General features: G+C 42.6%; 2 protein-coding genes across 10 annotated transcripts in view; both read right to left on the reverse strand.

The window, feature by feature from the left end:
* Positions 1 to 5,767, reverse strand: part of MON2 (MON2 homolog, regulator of endosome-to-Golgi trafficking) — a 58,855-nt gene extending 53,088 nt beyond the window's left edge. For 3 of the 6 annotated variants that reach the window (XM_081877786.1, XM_081877787.1, XM_081877785.1), the window contains exon 1: positions 2,482 to 2,800. In XM_081877786.1, the coding sequence (XP_081733912.1) occupies positions 2,482 to 2,592 (111 nt within the window). In that variant the 5' untranslated portion in view covers positions 2,593 to 2,800. Of the gene's footprint in view, positions 1 to 2,481; positions 2,801 to 5,645 lie in introns of those variants that run through there. The other 3 variants (XM_081877789.1, XM_081877788.1, XM_081877790.1) reach the window with 2 other exon arrangements.
* A 3,175-nt stretch (positions 5,768 to 8,942) lies between these two features.
* USP15 (ubiquitin specific peptidase 15) overlaps positions 8,943 to 21,843 on the reverse strand; it is a 55,648-nt gene continuing 42,747 nt past the window's right edge. For 2 of the 4 annotated variants that reach the window (XM_081877857.1, XM_081877859.1), the window contains 8 exons: positions 21,504 to 21,619; positions 19,933 to 20,232; positions 18,400 to 18,470; positions 17,736 to 17,851; positions 12,895 to 13,044; positions 11,773 to 11,876; positions 11,593 to 11,681; positions 8,943 to 10,824 (listed from right to left, as the gene is read on the reverse strand). In XM_081877857.1, the coding sequence (XP_081733983.1) occupies positions 10,639 to 10,824; positions 11,593 to 11,681; positions 11,773 to 11,876; positions 12,895 to 13,044; positions 17,736 to 17,851; positions 18,400 to 18,470; positions 19,933 to 20,232; positions 21,504 to 21,619 (1,132 nt within the window). In that variant the 3' untranslated portion in view covers positions 8,943 to 10,638. The remainder of the gene's footprint in view (positions 10,825 to 11,592; positions 11,682 to 11,772; positions 11,877 to 12,894; positions 13,045 to 17,735; positions 17,852 to 18,399; positions 18,471 to 19,932; positions 20,233 to 21,503; positions 21,620 to 21,843) is intronic. The other 2 variants (XM_081877858.1, XM_081877860.1) reach the window with 1 other exon arrangement.

Raw genomic sequence — 21,843 nt, forward strand, 5'->3', positions numbered from 1 at the left:
ACGTGTAGTACTGGCTAACAAAGAACAAAGGTTACTTTATATCCTGCCTCCCCCAAATGTTTGTCCTCTCAAATTCTTTAAATTGTGAATATATCCTACAAAAAAGGAAATAATAATAGGCGGGTCTAACTGTAGCATTTTAAAATAGTGTATTACCAAACAGTCCACTTTCCGTTAGCCTTGATATTCTAAAATATTGCATCTTGCATACTGTAGAGTTGTAACATTTTATGGAAACTAGAGGAAAATTCTGTAGAAGTTTAGAACTGTGATTCTCAAATTTTGCTCTTTAAACTTTGAAGACTTACTACTCAAATCTGCCTTAAGGAAAGTCAAATCTTCCATCAAATCAAGCAATCATTTCTCTCCTACTCACATCCTTCAGTGCTATCTATGATGCTACCTACTACTACCGACTACTTACTTTGCCACCAACTTGGCAAATCTACAAACCTGATGCATGACTACGTAGTGAGTTACACCCAAATGTTTTGGATTTTTTTGCATGGAAGGCTTTGACGGACGCTCTAATAGATCATCTTCTTAATCTTCTTCTTGTTATTATTATTGTTGCTGTTGTTGTTGTTGTTATTATTATTATTATCACCATCACCATCATCCCCACCAATCTGGAAGCTCTGAGTGGCTTCCAACACACATAAATACATAATAAAACGCCAAACATTAAAAACTTCCTGATACAGGGCTGCCTTCAGATGTCTTCTAAATGTTGTGTAGTTCTTTATCTTTTTGACATCTGATGGGAGGGCATTCCACAGGGAGGGCGCCTCTGCCGAGAAGGCCCTCTGCCTGGTTCCCTGTAACCTCACTTCTTGCAGTGAGGGAACCGCTAGAAGGCTTTTGGAGGTAGACTTCAGTGTACGGGCTGAACAATGCAGGTGGAGATGCTCCTTCAGGTATACAACCATCAAAAAACCCATCAAAAAACCCTTTCATGGGAATATACTTTAATTGGCATCTTCGTTTGTGTCCTATAGGCTGAAGCTATGGATTTTAAGTACACCCTAGAACACTTTTGGTATCAATGAGGTCCGCACTATACAACAGAACACCCTTTGCTCCACATTTTAATCTAGGCACAGTACAACAAATCTATAACAAAGTACAAGAAAACATTAGAACCTCAGGTTAGCACATTAAAGAGGTTGTTTTATATCAAATTAACATATTTGTTTACTTTCCCCATATCCGCCTTATGGAACACAATGCTAGCAACATGCAATTCTCTTTCAGTTCATTAAAAACATCAGTACAGTCTTAGCTTATTGATTTCAACAATCAAGAGCTCCTGAATTTTTACAGGGGCAAATATTGTTATACAGAGATGGGAACCTCAGGCTTGGGGGGCAACTGCAGCCCTGTAGATGTCTCTGTATGGTCCTTCCCCAAGCTACGCTCCTTACCAGCCCTCCTTGAATGCTTATGACTGGCTAGAATGTGGTCTGATAATACTCTGGTGGTAATATCACCTGGATGGACAATAGCAGCAGTCCTCAAGCACCACCCTCTGGAAACAACCATCAAAGTAGGACCAGAACCACCGCAAAGCAGTGCCACCTAACCCTAACTCATATTACTGTATATTATTATCAGTTATGATTCTCATCTTTGGCATTGAGTATTTCACTCTGCAAAAAACAAACTTTGCTTGATTTACTTAGTTTTAAGGTATTAAACAGGGCATGCTTCTCAGAGCTCAAGTTCTTAAAATTCTGAAGTCCTTACCAAAGTTTGAAGACTCACATACGCAAACCATCAACAACAACCCCTCGCAAGTGGGTCAAGACAGCAATATGATACGCACATGGGAGCTGTTCCAAGTGCCACTTTCAAATTTAATATACAACGGAAACCTGCTTACCTATCGGTGGCAAAACAGGAACAGCTTGCAAACTCGTTTGGGTAATGCAATCCTTGTTGATTACCCAAACAGTTGCTACCACCAGTCGGTGCCTTGAAACCTACTATATTCAAAGCCACCTGTCTCCAAACAAGGGCCTCCAAGTTATCCTAACAGATGATAAGAAGGCTTTTTGCTTATCTTTTGAGCGGTATCGATTGCCTCCCCCAGCCAAAAAAAAAAGGGGGGGCACCACTGCAAAGCCTAGGAAATGTACACTTAAAAAGTTCGCCCACTAGAGAGACTGAAGTCTGGGAAGAGGGAGGTGCAACCGGGAACTGCTCGTTACAAGAAAGTGCTGCAAGCGGCCCGCGGTGGCCAAGCGGCGTAGACGTTTGCAATGTAGACGCAGCCACCCGACTCGGTTCCACTCCGGGATTTCAGTTCTCAACCGGGGTGGGTGGAGAGGAAAGGCCTCCGCGAGACCCCACGTACCTCTTCCTCAAGCAGGCCGGGGAAAGGCCAACACGACACAAGAAATACACACAAACACTGACACGCCCCCCCCCACCCGAGACAGTCCAGTTTCTCTCCCCCCCCCAAAAAAAACCCCTCCTCACCTCCTTGACGGGAGGAAATTTCTTCCGGCACTCCAGGCTCAGGGCCCGCAGGTCGCCCTGCATGTTTTCCAGCAGCTTCTTCACGGCCTCGGGGCTGCTCGTCCCGGCCATGGCTCCTCCGCCGTGTGGGGAAGGCAGCGACGCGAAGCCGGCAAGGGACAGGCCCGGCCGAGCCAGCGTCGCCGTCTGAATGTGGCGGCGCCCGGAGGCCGACAAGTCCCGGGCGGAGCCACGGGCAAAAGCAGCAGCAGCAGCAGCAGCACCAGAGCCTCCAAGGCCGGCCCCGCCGCGTCCACGTCCGCTCCCGCTCCCACAATGCCGGGCGCCGCCGCCGCCGCCGCCGCACGTCAGCCCCGCTTCCGTACGACAGAGGCCTCGCGAAGAAGGGGCGGTGCGAAGGAGGGGAGGAGGGCCCGCAGGGCGGCGCGGCCCGAGGACGGCGGGTCTGTCAGGGGCGGAAGATGGGGGGCGAAGACGGGGCGCGACCCTGTCCGGCCTTGGGTTGGACGCAGTCACGGGGCAGAAGGAAGAGGCCGTCGGTTCCTCAGAGCGTGTGCAGTTCGTGCTTCTTCCCCCATGCAAGGTGGCATGGAGGGGATTCCAGCTCCTCTTTCTTGAAATCGCCGGCACTTCTTTTCTTGCGTTCAAGGAAGTTTTTAGTGTGGGATGTTGTCTTGTGTTCTTACTATTTTTTTTTGTTGGGATCCGCCCGGAGTGGCTGGGTCAACCCAGTCAGATGGGCGGCATATAAGTAATAAATTCTTCTTCTTAATTATTATCTGCAGCCCTGACTCGACTTTTTTTTTTTAAAGATCCCTGCCACTGCCTCTCAGATTTTCCATATCAAAGAGATATGGGATTATCCATGATATTTACTGCCAGCTCAATGCCATATACATCGTTACCCCGCCGTAAAACCTAGTGAGTTCAGTAGGTCTTGCCCAAGGGGGAATCGATACAGGTTCGCAATCTTAATAAGCATTTTGAGCCATCGACATCACCCATGGCTGGCAAATGCTCCTTAATAGAACAATGGAAATTGTGTAGCAGGTTACATTGCATTTTTCCTTAAAAAACAAAACAAAAAGGTATCTGTTTAAGATTTGTGTTGTATCCCACCCCCTACTTTAAAATAAGTGTTAATTGTCTTTTTTTTTTTTTTACGGTTCAGCACCCTTCTGTTACTAATAATAGCTTCAAATTCCAACACCACTGCCAGTAAAGGAAAACTTGCTTCCATTATGGATTGAGTGGGTTACAGCTGATCAGTCCTGTTGCTTTGGCCCAGAGGACCTTTGCAGGAACTGTTGCCTGGCAATTGGCAGCTGCCAGCAGGAGAAGCTTGCCTCCATCAAGGGTTGAATGAGATCCAGTTGCTCAGTCCTCTTCCTTTACATCAGAAAACACGAATGAAGGCCAAGCTTGAATGCAGGAAAAGCCACCTGCGTAACCCTGTAGTGGCATTTCTTAAGTAACATTTTTATTGTGAGAATTGTTTTTTGTAAGCTGCTTGGAGAGCATCCCAGGGTTATGAAGTGAGATAAAAGCATTATAAATACTATTCCTGGGTGTTTTGTTTGTTTATTTTGCTTAAGCATGAGGTGCATTTACTGATATTAGTATCCATGCTTCCAGTTCTTGCTTCTTTAAAGGGGAAGTTGGCAGCTGTCCTTCATTTTAAGATACACATTCCGTATGCCAATATACTACAGCTCTACAATGTGTACTTAGTGAAACAGATTATAACATTGCCAAAGTTGCTTAATCTAGAAAGAGCCATATGATCTCTTCATGAGCAATCGGCAGCAGACCTAGGCGAGCGATTTGCCTCACAGAGCCTCAGGCTAGCCTGCAATCATTCCTAAGGCTCCTTTTTATTATGCACCCTCATTTACTTTCAGCTTGTGACAAGAGTGATGCATCCTGCATTACATGTTTAGCTGCACAGTTTAAAGTGTGCTCTAAACATAGTCTAATTGTCATGAGCACATATTTGAAAATGTGTGGTAGAGAAGTACAGTCAGCAGAGAGCTAGGTTTTCCTACATTTTCCTGGCAAGTGTACATTAGCGTCAATAGAAAATATACTGCTGTGTTAAGGTGTGGAAAACACCAGGGGGTGTGGAGGGGAGTAAAGGATTTTCTTTATTTGCCTCCTCACCCGTATGAACAGAGCTGACAATCCAGGAGCTGGGCCAGAGGATTGTGGACTCTGCCTTTCTCCTTTCAGCACTAGACCAGAGCATCAAGTCATCGCTATAAGTGGAGGAAGTGCTACTGACTCTTCTTCAGTTCTTGTTCTATTCAAATATGGCTCTTGTTAAACTAATAGCTCAATAATACTGGCATGGTGATGACTTCAGAAAAAAAATATATTAAGAGCCACCATGTCATTGTGACACTACTGTAAGACATGTACATGATTAAGATTACATTTATGCACATGATTGAATAAAGCATTTGCCTTTAGCATGGCTACTCACATGCTCAAAATACGTAGCCTCTAAAATATTTTAATTGCAATATCCTGCCACATTGCCTTTAATTGTACCTTGCAATCCAATCCTAAATGTACGCTGAGGTAAGAATACACTCAAGTACTTCAGTAATAAGGAAATACAGAATATAGCTAGAATACTGGCTTCTGGCTTTTTCTTGGATTAAGAATGCATACTTCTGAAAATACAAACTAATGCACATCAAATAAAAGAGACTGGATTAACTTTTAAATGAGTTAGCTAACTCTTTGTTGGTAGTGAACAGCTGAAGTTATAAGAAGGTGCAATGTTAAAACAACTGTATATATAATTACTTGAAGCCAGAGGTTTTCAACTGTTTTGAGTCCATGGCTCCCTTGACCAACCACATTCTTTCTGCAGTACCCCTGTGGGACTCAGAAACAAGTTATGTCACCTCTTGCCTGCAGAGCCGGCCGCTTCTCACCATTTTTCAAACACCCTTGTGAAGTGTGCCCTCAGCCTGCTCTCCTCGGGTGTCCTCTGGGCAGCTGCTGCTGCTGCCGCCCCTGGTCTCTGAGCTGTCCCACCTCCTGCTCAAGTGAGGTGCCTCCTCACACTGCCCCACAGGGGCCTGGAAAGAGGATACCCTCAGCCTTAGTGGCGCAGTGGAGACTGGCCAAAGGTGAACATGAGGCCAGCAATTTACCTTGGGAGGCAGCAGTGGCAGCAGCAGGCACTCAGCTCCCAGGCAGGCCTTGCACACAGCAAGCACATGAAAGACCAGAACAGCGCCTGCCTGCCCACCCTCCTGCTTGTCTGTTCATTTCCCATCAGCAAGGGCCGGCGGGCTGGGCTCCCTCACCAGCTTGCTTGCTTACTCTGAGGCCACCTCAGCTCCTAGCAACCAGCACCCACTGGCCAGCCCCAGAGGCACCATTCGCCTGGGGAGCTTGTAGCCAGGGCTGATGCAACAAACAGCTGTACAAGCCTTGGGGAGGCAGAGATGCAAGAGGGCATCAGAGGAGGGAGGGAAGGAAAGAGGGACAGAGGCCAGTGTTGCCCGTGGCACCCCTGAACATCATTCAAGGCACCCCAGGGTGCCAAGGCACACTGGTTGAAAACCACTGCTTTAAGCTATTGTAAAGTGTCCTGAGATAATTTGATAAAGTGTAGTACAAAAATATTTGAAACAACACCAAGTATTCACTGTATTAAAATTAGCATTGTTTGAGATCCCAAGGGATCAAAAAGCTTCAGTCTCAAGTAAAATCCACCAATGTATCTACACATTAGCCCACCAAATGATCAACCAGTATCATCCAGATTACAGTATGCCATGGACTGAGAATAGGAATGGGAAAATAGGGCACTGCAAGGGTACATGGCATACACAGAAAACTGCTCCAGAAAATTCAAAAATTAAGCTAGTCCTAAAACACTTTAACCAGTGGTGGTGAACCTGTAGTCTTCATCCTGTTGATGGACGTCTGATCCCAGAAATATCTGTAGGACCATAGCTTCCCCACCCCTTACTTAAACCAAGTTCTAATACTATCTGTGTATGTTATTTGCTCTATTCCTGTAAGGATTCCGAGAACTCCAGATACCTCAGTTGTGCCTCATACAGAGGGCTAAAATACAGATGTAAAATATTTGAGACACTTGGCTTATTAGGAATTTCAAATTGCTTTCTTTATACTATAGCAAACTAGTACTTCATCATTTATCTCATGATCAACCCAACAGCTTGTTTCTCTCATTTCTAGTTTCCAGTACTACTGAAAATTGCTTTGAAATATTTTCTTGATCATTTAGGCTCGTGCAAAGGGCTGAAGTCAGGGAGCAGCATGTTGCATATACTTCTCCACAGTGAATAGTTATGGGCATTCATTCCCACAAGAAGCAGTGATGCCTACCAATTTAGATGGCTTTAAAAGATTAAATAAATTCATAAAAAATACAGCTATCAATGGCTACTAGCTATGATGGCTATGTTCTACGTCCACTGCTGGAAACAGTATGCCTTTGAACATCAGTCACAAGGAATCACAAGGAGGGAGAGTGCTGTTGTGCTCAGGTCCTGCTTTGGCGCCTCCAATAGGCATCTGGTTGGCCGCTGTGGGAAAAGCATGTCGGACTAGATGACCCAATAGCCTGACCTAGCAAGACCTTATGTTCATGATCATAATACATGAGCCCTCCAAGAACCGGGTCTGACAAAGAGACAGAGGAACAGGTGATAACTGAGTTTGATGAGATGAATAGAGGGAAAATGTCACTAAGCAAAGCGTAGGTGACATCCAAGAGTAAAGCAGCTATTAGCAGTTTGTGGTACAGGCCAAAAGGGATAAGGCTCAAGATAGTTCTTAGTACCTTACTTGTACTACCTCATTTTAGAGGTCAAATGCAGCCAAAATTATTATTTGGGATCTGAACAGCTCTGTAAATTTTGGGTCAATCAAACTCATACATCTATATGGTCGGGATATTATCACCTAGGATATGATAAAATGCTTAAAGTGTTACCTGCTTTCATGCACTATGCCCCAAGACTCACTGATTTATCTACAATGGACTGAACCACAGTAGAAGATTTTGGCTACCCCCCCCCGAAGTCGTACCCATTCTATTGACAGCCCACAAGTTACCCATACAGTATGTGTTCCATTTCAAGCTTAATTTTGATGCAAAGTGTTTTCACGAGTACCTTTGGTTCTTTTCAGTTCAGTTCCTGTATTGATCATAGGCCATAACAGGGATAAAAAATAATATAGATGAAATGGTTAATAACACAGGCAAAAAGGTAAGTGATTGAAAATTAGATGTTACTACAATGATCATAGCAGCACAATTGTTTTCAAATATTACAAGTCAAATAAGACAGCATGGGTGTTGCTGTATCTTATCCTACTAGCTCCACTCTAAATTGGGGATCCTGATATGTCTTTTGGACCGTAGTATTGTTCAGGGGTGTGAAAGAACTAATAAACCTGAAAATATTATATTATGCCCAACAAATACAGTGTGTGGTTTTTATACACAATATAAAATATACCTCTCATCGAATCTGGGTAGAAGACACTCATCCTCCTCAAGGTTTTGTTACAAATAGATTCAGTTTACTGTACAGCTGTAGAATCTAAAGAACAAAAAACTGTATACAAAATTTTAGGACCACACACCTATTTAATCTAAACACTCCCCAATTTAAAGCAAACAATCGTGATTTAAGTTTTAAGGACTCCTGTGTCCCACCCACATGTAGAGTCCACATGTCAGCTGGCTGTGTGTACTGTCCCTAATAATAAAAAAATCAAGCCCATCAAAAGGAAAACACAATCACACTCTCTAAAAAACTTCAGTAATAAATATTTATGTAATAAACAATAAAAAATAGACCAGTTATGCAGATAAATAAGGAATATCTTCAAGTGGAATTCACTAAAAGTAAGACATAAGTGACCTTTTGTATTTTTATTTAACCACTGTGGAAGTTTAAATTTACTCAAAAGATTATAGTACAGCCCCTTTAAGGCTGAGCAACCATAACATGCTGGATTGATATTTTTTCTAAAAAAAATGTTTATTATATTGGATGGAAGTAGCGAATGTTTGAATAACTTAGGTACTTGGAGAACTAATTAGTAGTAAAATGTTCTAGTTTAGTCTTTCTATAATAAAATTTTCCACCCTACATCACTGCCAGTGCTTCTGTCATGGGGACCATTCAGATATTTAGCCATTCTATGCATTCTGAAGAGTTCAGGAAGAACTCTGCCCACATGGTTTTTTAGAATGTTTGTCAACTCCTTGAACTGCTAGTACTTCAAGATGGCGGGACTTCGTAGTTATAGGTATTTTTTTATCCAGTTCCCTGCAGGAGGAACTAGATATTTATATCGCCAGTGTCCTTTTTACAACCCATGGTAATATAATATATTTGACAACATGTGGTGATCCATTACCAAAAACTTCCTAGTAAAAGAAAAATGAAAAGACTAAATAAGGCCTTGAATAGCTTTATTGAAATTTTTATAAATAAAACATGCGCATTTCAAATGTAAACCCAAGTGAACTCAAGTGCAGACAATTTTTTAACCTCTGTCATGCAGGAGGCTAAGCTTACATTTAAAAAAACAGAAAGCAGCTTTAAAATACCAGGATGAAACACCAGCTTTTAATATCAAAGTATAAAGCAAAGCCATGTCCACAAACCTAATTTTTTTATCCTGGTCAAATGCAATTTTAAACTTTTAAATGCTAACATAAATAAATAATTTACCAAAATGTGCACTCACAGAGTGAACTTTATTTACAATACACAATTTATAACTTATTGTATTTGATTAGTTCAAGTGAAGATCATACTTTTTGCTTTTAACAATGGTGGGACTTCAGGTAGTAGATATGTGAAGTGGGCCTCCACACTTAGGGAGTTCCTGTCAAAGGCAGTATTGTATATGAATCAACAATACATTCTTCCAACTATATCAAAGGGAAAGCAGCAAATAAAAAAAAAATGTTTCAAACTGTTACACTTATTTTTGGCATCCCAGACTTCTTGAACACAGTTAATTAAAATCCAATTCAAGTTATGTATGCTTTATCTACTTACTGTACAGGTTCTGACTCTTGAACATGCAAATGCCAAATCTTCTATAATAAAGTTACCTTTTTTGAGATAAGATGTAAGGCTATGGTGAATTCCACCAAGAACGCACATGAAAATTAACAGACCTACCTTTAAACCAGTTGCCCATTAACAATTTGAAGGCAAGTTATATGGAAAAGTCATCTAAGCTTGATGCACAGTCGTTACTATGAATACAGTATACTATTAAAAATCGGACCCTATTACACGGCATGTAGTTTGCAAAATTGCCAAACTACCAAAAATGGGGTGGGGTGGGGACTTTTACAGCACAATTAAAATTTTTGGACGGACACCAGATTAAAATTACGCACATCTTATAAGCAAGGTAACAGGAATTATGTTTACAAAGTAGATCCAACAAGCAATGAGGGATACTTACATTTAATTGAAAAATTCAATTCCTTAATGCAGCATGAAATCCAGAACCTGTTCCACAGCAGCAGTAAGATGAACATAATATTCTGGAAGTTTACTTATACCACAAAAGGTTAAAACACCTTTTCCAAGTTATTTTCTATCATGATTAAGTTGCTTTTTAATCAACGTTTATTTCAGGGATAAACTTGAAAATTTGGTGTTGCAAGAATACTGCTGCACTTATTGGTCACATATACTAGGCAAATTGAAGTTTGTTACATGTATATATGGACACACCTATCCAAAAATAAAGGCTTGGCAGTAATATTCTTGTGGTGTTACACAAAAACCAAATCCACAAATTGTTGATAATAACTCGCATCCGAAACAAAAAATCCATAATTCATCCAAACTGCAGCAGAAATTTTAAAGGGGTTTATTTGTGATTTCCTATACGTATATAGCTTGTGAATACAAGATTGTAAAGGTAATAGGAGACAAATTCTGTTAACGTTTTCATTGTGTTTCACTTCAAGTACTGCACAAGTTAAAATGTAATAAGGATTTACATTCTGTCATCTGAAATTTCCCATCTCAGATTTTATTTTTAATTTGGTGGGTAATTTCAATGCTTTAGTAGGTATCTCCCACAAGAAAGTTTTTCTCTGTATGGCTTCTAGGTCTTCCATTAGTTAGTGTGCATACAATTTTCATTCTCTATATCATTGTCATTCTCATTACTGTCTTCATCACTCTCTAATGGGATGCCAGTGGCGGCAGAAGCACCTTGTTTAGTTTCCCGGTCAAGAGGAAAAAAGCCAGTTCCACTTATTGTGTCCTGTCTCTGGTAGAAGAGCACATATGCTGCTTTGGACTGCAAAATAAGGAACAACCAAGTTTTAGTATTATCTCCATTTTCATAGGTTGAAAAACCAAGGCCCAGAAAGCCAACAATGGTATTCACTGAAAGGATTCTTTATTTGTACTGTTTTTCACTACGGCACCCAAATTCGTATTGGTATTTATGAACTGACATCATTAAACCTTTCTGCAACTGCTTTCTACTGAAGAACGTAGTACTCATTTGGTAAGACTTTCTAGATTTCCAAGGCTGTTCTTCAAGCCAAAGTACTAAGTACGTAACATTTTGGCATACTGCTATTTCAAATTACACTGTAAATCGGGGCGGGCAGACTTCAGGTTTGTGGGAGCTCTTTTGCTCTTTTTTTAATATAACCAACTGTAGGCAACTTTTACTCAGAGTAGACTCAGTGAAATGAGTTATGTCATGCCATTATTTGACAGGCCTACTGTGAGTAAAAATTTGTTGGATTCAACTCTCAGATTAAAAAAATAATCCTGGGACCAACCAGAAATTTGTTCTGAGTTTAGAATAGAACTGAGCTCACAGTTCTTCCACACAAAAACCCCACTTCTGGTAATTCCCATTTCAGAAATGTAATGTGGGGAAGTAATTTTGTTGTTGCCATTATTATGTTGAGAGTCAGAAACCCTTGCTCAGAAATCCACCAAGAGATCCGTATTTAACTCCTGATTATCCCTGTTGTAAATTATTTTCTTACTAAAATATATATGCAAGTCCATGTTATGTCTTGTTTCTAGGAAAATAAAATATACTTGCCACTATTTGTTCCTCAGATGCAGTGGACACGCTACTGTCATCAAAGTAGTACCATTTCCCATCATCTTTATTTTTTGCAAAAGCAGTGTCTAGGATAGGACAAGAATATTTTCCCTTAAAGTGCTAATAACAGGCCACAATAAAAAATGTATTATCTTACGAACAAACTAAATTACTTACAATGCCCTCCACCCATTCCTCCATAGTGGTTTGAAACTGCAATCAAATTATAGCGGCAAGGCCCAGCATTTGGATTAATAAGGAATTCCGACATATCCAAATCACTGTTTCAAAGAAAATATCTCATTAATTCTGGATTTATATTCAAGAACTGGTTGCAGGTTTTACATCTGATTTCAACACAACTGAAACAAAGCACTCACTCCAAACCTTATGCAAAGAAACAAATGTAGGTCTTTTAACTGGTACGTATTCATCAAGGCATTTTTATACACACTTATATTTATTGGGTGCCCTTGCTAAAGAAGAAATGGGAGAAGCCAGCCTATTTAGTGGTTAGAGTGTCAGACCAGGACTAGAAAGAACAGCTAAATCAGGCATAGGCAAACTCCGGCCCTCCAGATATTTTGGAACTACAATCCAATCATATCTAGCTAACTGGATCAGTGGTCAGGGTCAAAACATCTGGAGGGCCGAGTTTGCCTATGCCTGAGCTAAATCCATGAAGCTCACTTGAGCCTATCTCAACAGGATGTTGTGAATATAAAATTGGGATCTGGGAGAGCAATGTATTCTACCTTGAGTTCCTTGGAAGATAGAAATGTACTAAATAACTAAAATCAAGCAATCCTCAAATAATAACAGCTCATTCATGTAGAAAGCTTTTAAAGGAGTATTTTTACTCTAGGCAACACTATCAATAAGAACTTTCTTTCAAGCCTTACTGAAGTCACAACTGAAAATGTATTTAAGATTAGAATGATAGGACCGTACATTAATATCTGAGGAACTGTTTGGACAGAAACTAATTAGCATGGTAGCCCACTGCTAAGAAAACACAGGGGTCATTTTTAATTTGGAGCAGTGAAGAGCAGGTTGTGTAACATCAATGAAAGCTATGTAACAGCACAGAAAATGTCTTAGCTGTAGTAACCTTGAGCGTAAAGCCAGGCAAATGCAACTTATGCTAAGCAAATTATTCTTTTAGGGCACCTGGAAAATGCTTTGTTGTGTTCACAGTGAGTTAAGCCTACATAATCAATAAATTAAATAAATAAATCAAAACAAAACAAAACAGAAAAAACTAAACTATTTAATTGTTGTTAAATATGGTTTTCTTACTTTATAGGGAAGTCAACCAAAGTATCCAACTTATCTCTCATGTATCTGCTGTAAGAAAAACGTTTTAAATGCACTACCAGTACTGGTGGCAGCGACCACAAGTCTAGTTTTTTGGTAGCTTGCTGATGTTCTTTACAATTTGGGCAATACCTACAAGAAAAACACATTTCAAGTCAAAGGTTTGCGTCACAGTGAAATTAAAACATCATGTCATTAATGCTTCTCCATGACTGAGTAAAGCTCATCTTGACAAATACGAAGGTATTCTTTAGATCGGGGGCTGGGAACCTGTGGCACTCCAGATTCCATCCTGACAGAGGCTGGTAGGGTTTGGGAGTCCTAGGACACATGCTCCACACACCGGCTTTAGGGCCTATACTTAATAAACTAAACATCTATTTATTTAAATTCATGATACTAATTAACAGTGTGATCTGGAGAGATCCCCTGCTTCTGTTTCTTCTGAAGCCTATGCAAACAGAATGCTTTACCACTCCTAATAGGGTTACAGAAAAGGTGATGGGTAAATGAATGACTAATCCTAGCTCTTCAGACATAAGTTATTTCTGGCCTGCATATTCGCTCTGCTCAACCTTCGCCAGCTGGTGCCTTCCAGATGTTTCGAAATACAACTCCTGTCAATCCCTGTAAATATGATGGGAGTCGTCCAAAACATATGAAAGGCATCAAGCTAGCAAAGGTTCCTCTAGCTCTTAAGCATATCTATACTGTCCAAGGGCTAAAAAACACACGGAGTAAGCTGCATTTATGACTGAAGCCTTTACGGATTTGAGGCACATTATGTCCCTTTAGATATTTTCATTTTTTTTTTCTTAAGAAAAAGAAGAAGACTTAGGCTCATGTGTTTCTTGCCTCACTTCTCTCGCTAATGGAAGAAATATGTGGACCCATCTCTCCTAGCAAGAATTCTTCCCAAGTGTTAATTCTAACATGCAATATAGCAAGCTTTCACTCGGCTTTGGTACACGTTTTAAAAAGAAAAGCCTGACTAGCTTTTCAGATACCTTTTAATTGAGTAACTTTTTAAAGAAATGTAACTGATATTATAGTTTGAAGTCTTGTTACAGAAGAAATAGTTTACTCCAATTTATCCTAAATAGAACCCAATAAGGCAGACATGTATGTACAAAGTATTTTTTAAAAAAATGTGACCCCATTGAGATCTGAACATGAATTTTTTCCGGTAGCTCTTAGAAATATTAAATAACAAATACATCTTTTTGAAAATTTTATTCATATTTTTAATCCCTTTTTATAATGTTAATTTTTGTCACTTAAACGTAAATTTTAAAGTAAGTCCATCATGTGACATATCATATTTAAGCCCATGAAGAGATTGGTGTTTTTAGTTTTGACGTATCTCAATTCTAGGCTGAGCTTTTAAGGTTTTTCTGTAGTCTGACAAGGCAAAAATTGTCAATTTCTAGGAATTTCAAACCCTCATAACTCACAAATGGGATGAGATTTTTTTAAAAATAAAATTTTAGATTTAAACTGAGTTTTGATCAGTCAAAAAGTGTACAAAATATTACAGACCATGTCATTACCGAGGAGGCAGGTTTAGTCGTTGTTTGAAGACTATCCCTGCCTCCGGGTCTGGCCTTGACCGGATGGATACTGGAATCAACAGGGGAAACCTACATGACCTGAAGGTGTTGCTGTGTAATGCCAGGTCAATGAGGAATAAAACCACTGCCATCCACGACCTGATTGTGGATGGAGGACTTGACCTGGCATGTGTGACAGAGACCTGGTTGGAGGAAGCAGATGGGCCTGTCCTTGCCGCTGCTTGCCCACCAGGTTTCTCTTACGCACAGCAACCCAGGTCATGTGGGCGGGGAGGGGGGGTTGCAGTGATTTTTAGGAAGTCACTAGCTTGCACCAGGCGTCCTACTGGGAAGATCCAGTTTTCTGAGTGCATGTTCTGGAAGTTGGGCAATAGGGGCAGTACAGGATTCCTTTTGGTGTACCGACCTCCCCGCTGCACCAAGGATTCCCTGTCTGAGCTGCTTCAGGTCGTGGCGGATTTTCTCCTGGAGACACCTAGTTTGGTTGTCCTAGGGGATTTTAACATCCATGCCGACACGACCTTACAAGGGGCTGCTCGGGACTTCGTGGAAAGCATGGCCTCCATGGGGCTGTCCCTGAATAAGTTTGGCCCAACTCATAGTCATGGACATGCCTTAGACCTGGTGTTCACCTCTAGTGACGTGGGTGATCTGACACTAAGTAAAAGTGAAACAAAAGAAGTGCCATGGTCAGATCACTTCCTGGTGCAACTGGACTTCTCCGCGACCCTTCCCCTCTGCAGGGAGGTGGGACCAATTCGGATGGTCCGCCCCCGCCACTTAATGGATCCAAATGGTTTCCAGAGAGTGGTAGGGGATGCCTTATCCCATGTTGATGGCCTTTCAGCTGATTCCCTGGTGGCCCGCTGGAATGCGGAGTTAACCAGGGCTATCGACTGTCTGGCTCCGAAGCGCCCTCTCCGATTGCATGGAGCCCGGACAGCTCCGTGGTTTTCTTCGGAGCTGAGGGCGATGAAACAATCGCTGAGACGGCTAGAGCGTCGGTGGCAAAAAACTCACTCCGAATCTGACCGGACACAGGTTAGAGCTCAACGTCGAGCCTACCAAGTGGCGATAGCGACGGCGAAGAAGACTTTCTTCACCGCCTCTATTGCATCTGCAGAAAATAGTAGCAGGAGACTTTTTCAGGTGGTTCGTAATTTAACGGAACCACCTTTACCACCGGGGCTTTGTAAAGACCCCAAGATCTCCTGCAACGATTTTGCAAAGTTTTTTGCAGATAAAATCACTCATATTCGGAAGGAGCTAGACACCACCGTGGGAGCAGGGCTGGGGCGGGAGAGTGCTAGAGCTCTGTCTGGTCAAGTTGCATGGAATCGATTTCAATCCATTACCCCCGAGGATGTGGACAGGCTGCTTGGACGCGTGAAACCAACCACCTGTCTCCTGGATCCTTGCCCATCCTGGCTAATAAAAGCAAGCCGGGAAGGGCTGGGCGATGGGCTCTGCGGGGTGGTGAATGCTTCCCTCTGTGAGGGAGCATTCCCAGATCCGCTGAAAGAGGCGGTCATCAAACCGCTTCTTAAAAAACCATCTTTAGACCCGGCCAGTATGGCCAACTATCGCCCAGTCTCAAATCTTCCATTCTTGGGCAAGGTGATTGAGCGCGTGGTTGCTGAACAACTCCAGGCACGCCTGGAGGAAACGGACCATTTGGATCCCTTCCAATCGGGATTCAGGCCTCATCATGGGACTGAAACTGCCTTGGTCGCGCTGGTTGATGATCTCCGGCGAGCTAGGGACAAAGGTGAGAGCTGTTTCCTAGTTCTGCTGGATCTCTCAGCGGCCTTTGATACAATCGACCATAACATCCTTCTGGACCGTCTTGAGGGGCTGGGAGCTGGGGGCACTGTTATACAGTGGTTTCGCTCCTTCCTCCTGGGCCGTGTTCAGAAAGTGGTGGTGGGGGATGAGTGTTCAGACCCCTGGGCCCTCACTTGTGGGGTGCCTCAGGGTTCCGTCCTCTCCCCCAAGCTTTTTAACATCTATATGAAGCCGCTGGGAGAGATCATCAGGGGGTTTGGACTGGGTGTCCATCAATATGCAGATGATACCCAGCTCTACCTCTCTTTCAAATCAGAACCAGTGAAGGCGGTGAAGGTCCTGTGTGAGTGCCTGGAGGCGGTTGGAGGATGGATGGCGGCTAATGGATTGAGGTTGAATCCTGACAAGACAGAAGTACTGTTTTTGGGGGACAGGGGGCGGGCTGGTGTGGAGGACTCCCTGGTCCTGAATGGGGTAACTGTGCCCCTGAAGGACCAGGTGCGCAGCCTGGGAGTCATTTTGGACTCACAGCTGTCCATGGAGGCGCAGGTCAATGCTGTATCCAGGGCAGCTGTCTACCAACTCCACCTGGTACGCAGGCTGAGACCCTACCTGCCCGCGGACTGTCTCGCCAGAGTGGTGCATGCTCTAGTTATCTCCCGCTTGGACTACTGCAATGCGCTCTACGTGGGGCTACCTTTGAAGGTGACTCGGAAACTACAACTAATCCAGAATGCGGCAGCTAGACTGGTGACTGGGGGCAGCCGCCGAGACCACATAACACCGGTCTTGAAAGACCTACATTGGCTCCCAGTACGTTTCCGAGCACAATTCAAAGTGCTGGTGTTGACCTTTAAAGCCCTAAACGGCCTCGGCCCAGTATACCTGAAGGAGCGTCTCCACCCCCATCGTTCTGCCCGGACGCTGAGGTCCAGCGCCGAGGGCCTTCTGGCGGTTCCCTCATTACGAGAAGCAAAGCTACAGGGAACCAGGCAGAGGGCCTTCTCGGTAGTGGCACCCGCCTTGTGGAACGCCCTCCCATCAGATGTCAAAGCGATAAATAACTACCTGACATTCAGAAGACATCTTAAGGCAGCCCTGTTCAGGGAAGTTTTTAATCTGTGATATTTTAGTGTATTTCTGGTTTTTATGGAAGCCGCCCAGAGTGGCTGGGGAAACCCAGCCAGATGGGCGGGGTACAAATAATAAATTATTATTATTATTATTATTATAAGAAAATTGAATGACACAAGATAAAAAAGTTGAATCACTTGATATGGAATGACCCTAGTAGGGGGCCCCATACTTGAGGCTTAGCCCTCTTTAGAGCAGGACGTGAAACTACAGTTGGGGTAAAATTTGCGCATCTTGCATTGTCAGGGATACAACCTGATGAGTGCTGTGCAATCTCCCCCCTCTAACCCCTTTCCGTCTACCCATTCAAACTCATTAAGCAATTGCTCTTACCATGGATCTTCAGCACCTAGCTTTTCCTTTGTTGTGAACAATTCAATGCAATCTTTTAATTTCACAAAGGGCTTTTTGGGAGGTCTATATTCCACGCTCTCATGTTTTTCAAAATCCTAAAGAGAAGTATTTCTTGCGTTAAGAGAACAAATAAAACAAAACTCATTTTAGTGATGTTGTCTTACTATGAAACAAGGTCTACAAGCTCCCAAATCTGGAAAAGCTAACCCAAATGGAAAACAAACTTTCCCTATATTGAACTATGCTAAATTATTTTGAAAGAATTTACCGTTCCCTAGGCCTGGTGTCCTTTTGCCCTGTTTTGGAATTTGTCTGATTTGGGGGTGAGCATTTAGGACAACCCCCAAAATCGAATGACAGGAGGTGGTGGTGCAAAGTTATTTCTGCTGGTTTGGGTGAGAGGGAGCTTACTATGCTGGCACAGAAGGTGAAAGTGAAAAAGAGGGAAGAATCTTCTCTGCTACCAGCTCAATAAGCTCCGTTCCCTGAAACCCTTTTGAGTTCTCAAGTTGTGGCCCTTGAGTTGGATACCCCCAATTACCCACCTCTGAACAGGGTACCCGTCTCTGAGTTAGGGATGGCCATTTTAGCCTACTCCTTAATTCAACCAGAATATTATTATTTTGTACAAAAAATCACATACCTCAGCGGCATTTTCATCGAAGAATCGCTTTTTATATTCGGGGTCCCAATCCAAAGCCAAGAAAGATCTTTCTAAACAGAAGAGTAGAAACCTCCTTTAAAAATGCTGTATTTATTTTAATAAATAATAATTATTATAATAATAGTCCTATAAGTACCAACCCAAACATATTAAGTGGCTTACATGAGGTTTTTTTTAACTTAGTTACTTCATGAATATTTTTGTTCTGCATTTGTTTTAATCACATACGCAATTTTGTTTTTTATCCTTTTAGAACATTGCCCTGGGCTTTGTACACGCTAGATACAATATAGGCACTTAGTAGTACATAGTCATCTCTAGAATACTGTCTAAAAGGGCCAAGACTTGCTAACCCTTTGCCAAGTTTGCATACACACCCATCTGATATACTGTATCCAGTTTAGGTATCAATTGCAACCAAACTAAGACACAGTAGCCAAACCTCAGCTAACCATGTTTTGGGAATCTCCTGATTAGAGGTAATGTAATGTGTTAATGTTGTGATATAACGAGTTATATGCAAGACTGTCTTTGAAGACAGCTCAGAAACTGCTTTTATTCTGTAATGTTTCTATCTTTAAAAAGGGTTTTTTAAAGGTGGGACATAAATAATAATTGAAAAAATTGGTGCAAACCAACATAGGCAGCCTGAAAACTCGTGTATCTTTTGGGAATGGGCTTAAAAGAAGTTCTCAGTGGGGGGGGGGAGCCTCCTTGTGCCTTTTGATACCACTGACCATAGTATCCTTCTAGGCCAGGGATTGTCAGCCTGGTCCCTATTGCCCACCAGTGGGCGTTTCAGGATTTTAGGTGGTCGGTAGGGGGTTCTATGGCACAAGCTGAATCCCCCTTCCATCGAGCACTGGTGGGTAGTAAGGAGATTTTACCATCAAGAAAAATGCATTAGTGGGCAGTAGGTATAAAAAGGTTGACCCCTGTTCTAGGCCTTCTTCCCAGAGTAGGACTTGGAGGCACAGTCTTAGGGTGATGGTGGTCCTTGCTGGAGCTGTTGGAAGACTACTGCTTCACCCCATAGAACCAGTTATTTGAAGGACCACCTACAAGCACATGAACCTGCCCATGACTCAAAATCAAGTGTGGGAGGCCTGATCTCGCACCTTTCACTGTGCTCAAACAGCTTGGCAAGCACCTGATACAGGGCTTTTTCAGTAGTGGCCCCATACTTCTGAAGTTCCCTTACTCAAGAACCATGCTTGGCCCCATGCCTTGCGGGCTTTCTGTGGTCCCTAAAGACTTCCTTATTCCACCAAGCTTTTTTAAAAATTTTTTACTGCTGGTTCTCTATTTTCAATTTTATCTCCATTTTATTATATGATGGTTTGATATATATATATATATATATATATTTGTAATCAGCATTCAGGAGCTTGCCCCAAAACAAAGGATAAAAATAAACAGCAAAGCAACAAAATACATATAACATTTTAACAGGAAATGTTAACAGAATGGAGTAGAATCAAAGCTACCCCACTATTAAAAACAACAACTTACCATCTAGCCTAAGTTGCCTGTCATCAAATCTAATATGCCTGGTGTCATCTTTAACATAATTGATGTCAGTGTTGCCTAAACTATTAAACTGGAATGTGAACAATCGCTTTTTGTGCCCTATAAGTTGATCCTTGCAAGAGTCTTCTGTGCATAATCCATTCTCGGAATCATTGTCCCCTCCGACAGAGTCTTCTGACTGGCTGTTTTCATTTTCAGAAGGAAGTTCCTGATCCTGGCTGGATTCATCATCTTGTTCATCAGTTTCCATTTCACCTGGGATGGAGGATATAGCGGCACCGCCTGTCATTTACACAGAACGTTACACATCTCACATCGTTGTGAATTCAGTGAACAGGAGGCACTCTAATGCAGAACCATAGATAGGAGTGTGCAAAACTTCCTGGTCTACAGGGAAACTCTAACTGGCATATACCAGAGTTGTGGAAAAAGAAACATAAAATTGCTAAGCACAATTTGGCTCTGCTACCCCTCACAAAGAGCTATTAAAATTGCTACAGGAAAAGTTGGGCATCATTTAATATCCTGTACTTCGCTCTTGCTTGAAGCTGCTACAGTCTCATCCTCACTCCAGAGCAGACTGAACACCTGCCCATTGTCCTTGGTGAAGGATGCTCCCCCTCCTGGTGGGGTGTATTGTAGGCAGGCCACACGCTCTCCCCGTGCACAGCGGGGGCACCCCTCATTATAGGGGAGTCCCGGCCGCATCACACCCCCGGCTGACTGATCCGGTCAGTCAGGGGGCGTGGCTTACCATATTTAAGCAACCGCGCAGCTGGGGGTTCTCCCTCTTGATTCCTGCTTCAGTGGATCTCCCGCCCTTCCACCCTTTTTTCATACGTTCAATATCTTGGCCTTGCTATGGACCTTGGTTGGTCCCCTGTTGAGGGGGCCTGGTAGGAATTTTTCCACTTGGCAAATTGGCACCAGCCATGTTGTTTTCGCCTACCTCGTAGCAATCGTCACAACTTTGTAGGGTTTGGCGGTTAGGCATTGGTAAAACCTGGTTTATAGGAGGGGAGGTTGTGGCCATCACCTGCCTCTCCTCTTTAAGGGTATTCCGTTAAAGGGATCCGGGGCAGTGGATCTCATCCGAAGCCCGGGTATGGGCTAGGGCCATGCCACGACCCCATCAGGGACCCTGGGGGAACTCTTAGTTGATGTACATCAACAGGGCTCCCCTTACTGGTGGTTGACCCTTACCAGACTACCTGCATGGTGGGCAGGAGTCAGATATAGTCGGTTCAATTCCATTGCCTAAGCCAATGCCACTCACATTCTGCATTCTGTAACCAATAATGTTGTTAGCCCATTAACCTAAAATACTGGTGTCCATGTGTTTTATTATTCAACAAATGGGGGAGGGCTCGGGGCCTTGACACGCAAGAAATATGGACCCACCACAAGTGTTTTGTCTGTTTCTGTAATGTGGTCCCTGAGATCCAAAAGTGCTAGAGATTTAATGGGAGGTTTACAACAATCAAGGCAGGTTTCAGAGCACCTTTCAAAACTGAACCAAAGTTTTAGGCAGCTATTGATAATTCAGGTCTTACTTGGGGATCCTTCTTCGTGAATTCCATTTGGGCCATTACCATTGATACCATTGTCTTTGCAGCACTGCAAGGATGCTTCGGTGTCTTCTGTTTCAGTAGAAGTTTTCACATATCGGCTGAAACACATCAATTGTTACACAATTTTTTTTAAAAAAAAAAATCTTTAAAAAAAAAGTTTCAGCATTTTCCCAAGTAACAAATAGTGAAACATCTTAAGACAAAACAAAACAAGGTGATGCACAATATAACTTTCCTCCCATCCTCAATGTGAGCAGTGCTCCTCTTCCATGAAGCTGTGTAAGAGAACAATAACTGCTATTACTGTAGAAACACAAGAGTT

The sequence above is a fragment of the Podarcis erhardii genome (genome assembly GCF_964252035.2).
Source record: "Podarcis erhardii genome assembly, chromosome: 10".
In the NCBI taxonomy this organism is placed as follows: Eukaryota; Metazoa; Chordata; class Lepidosauria; order Squamata; family Lacertidae; genus Podarcis; species Podarcis erhardii.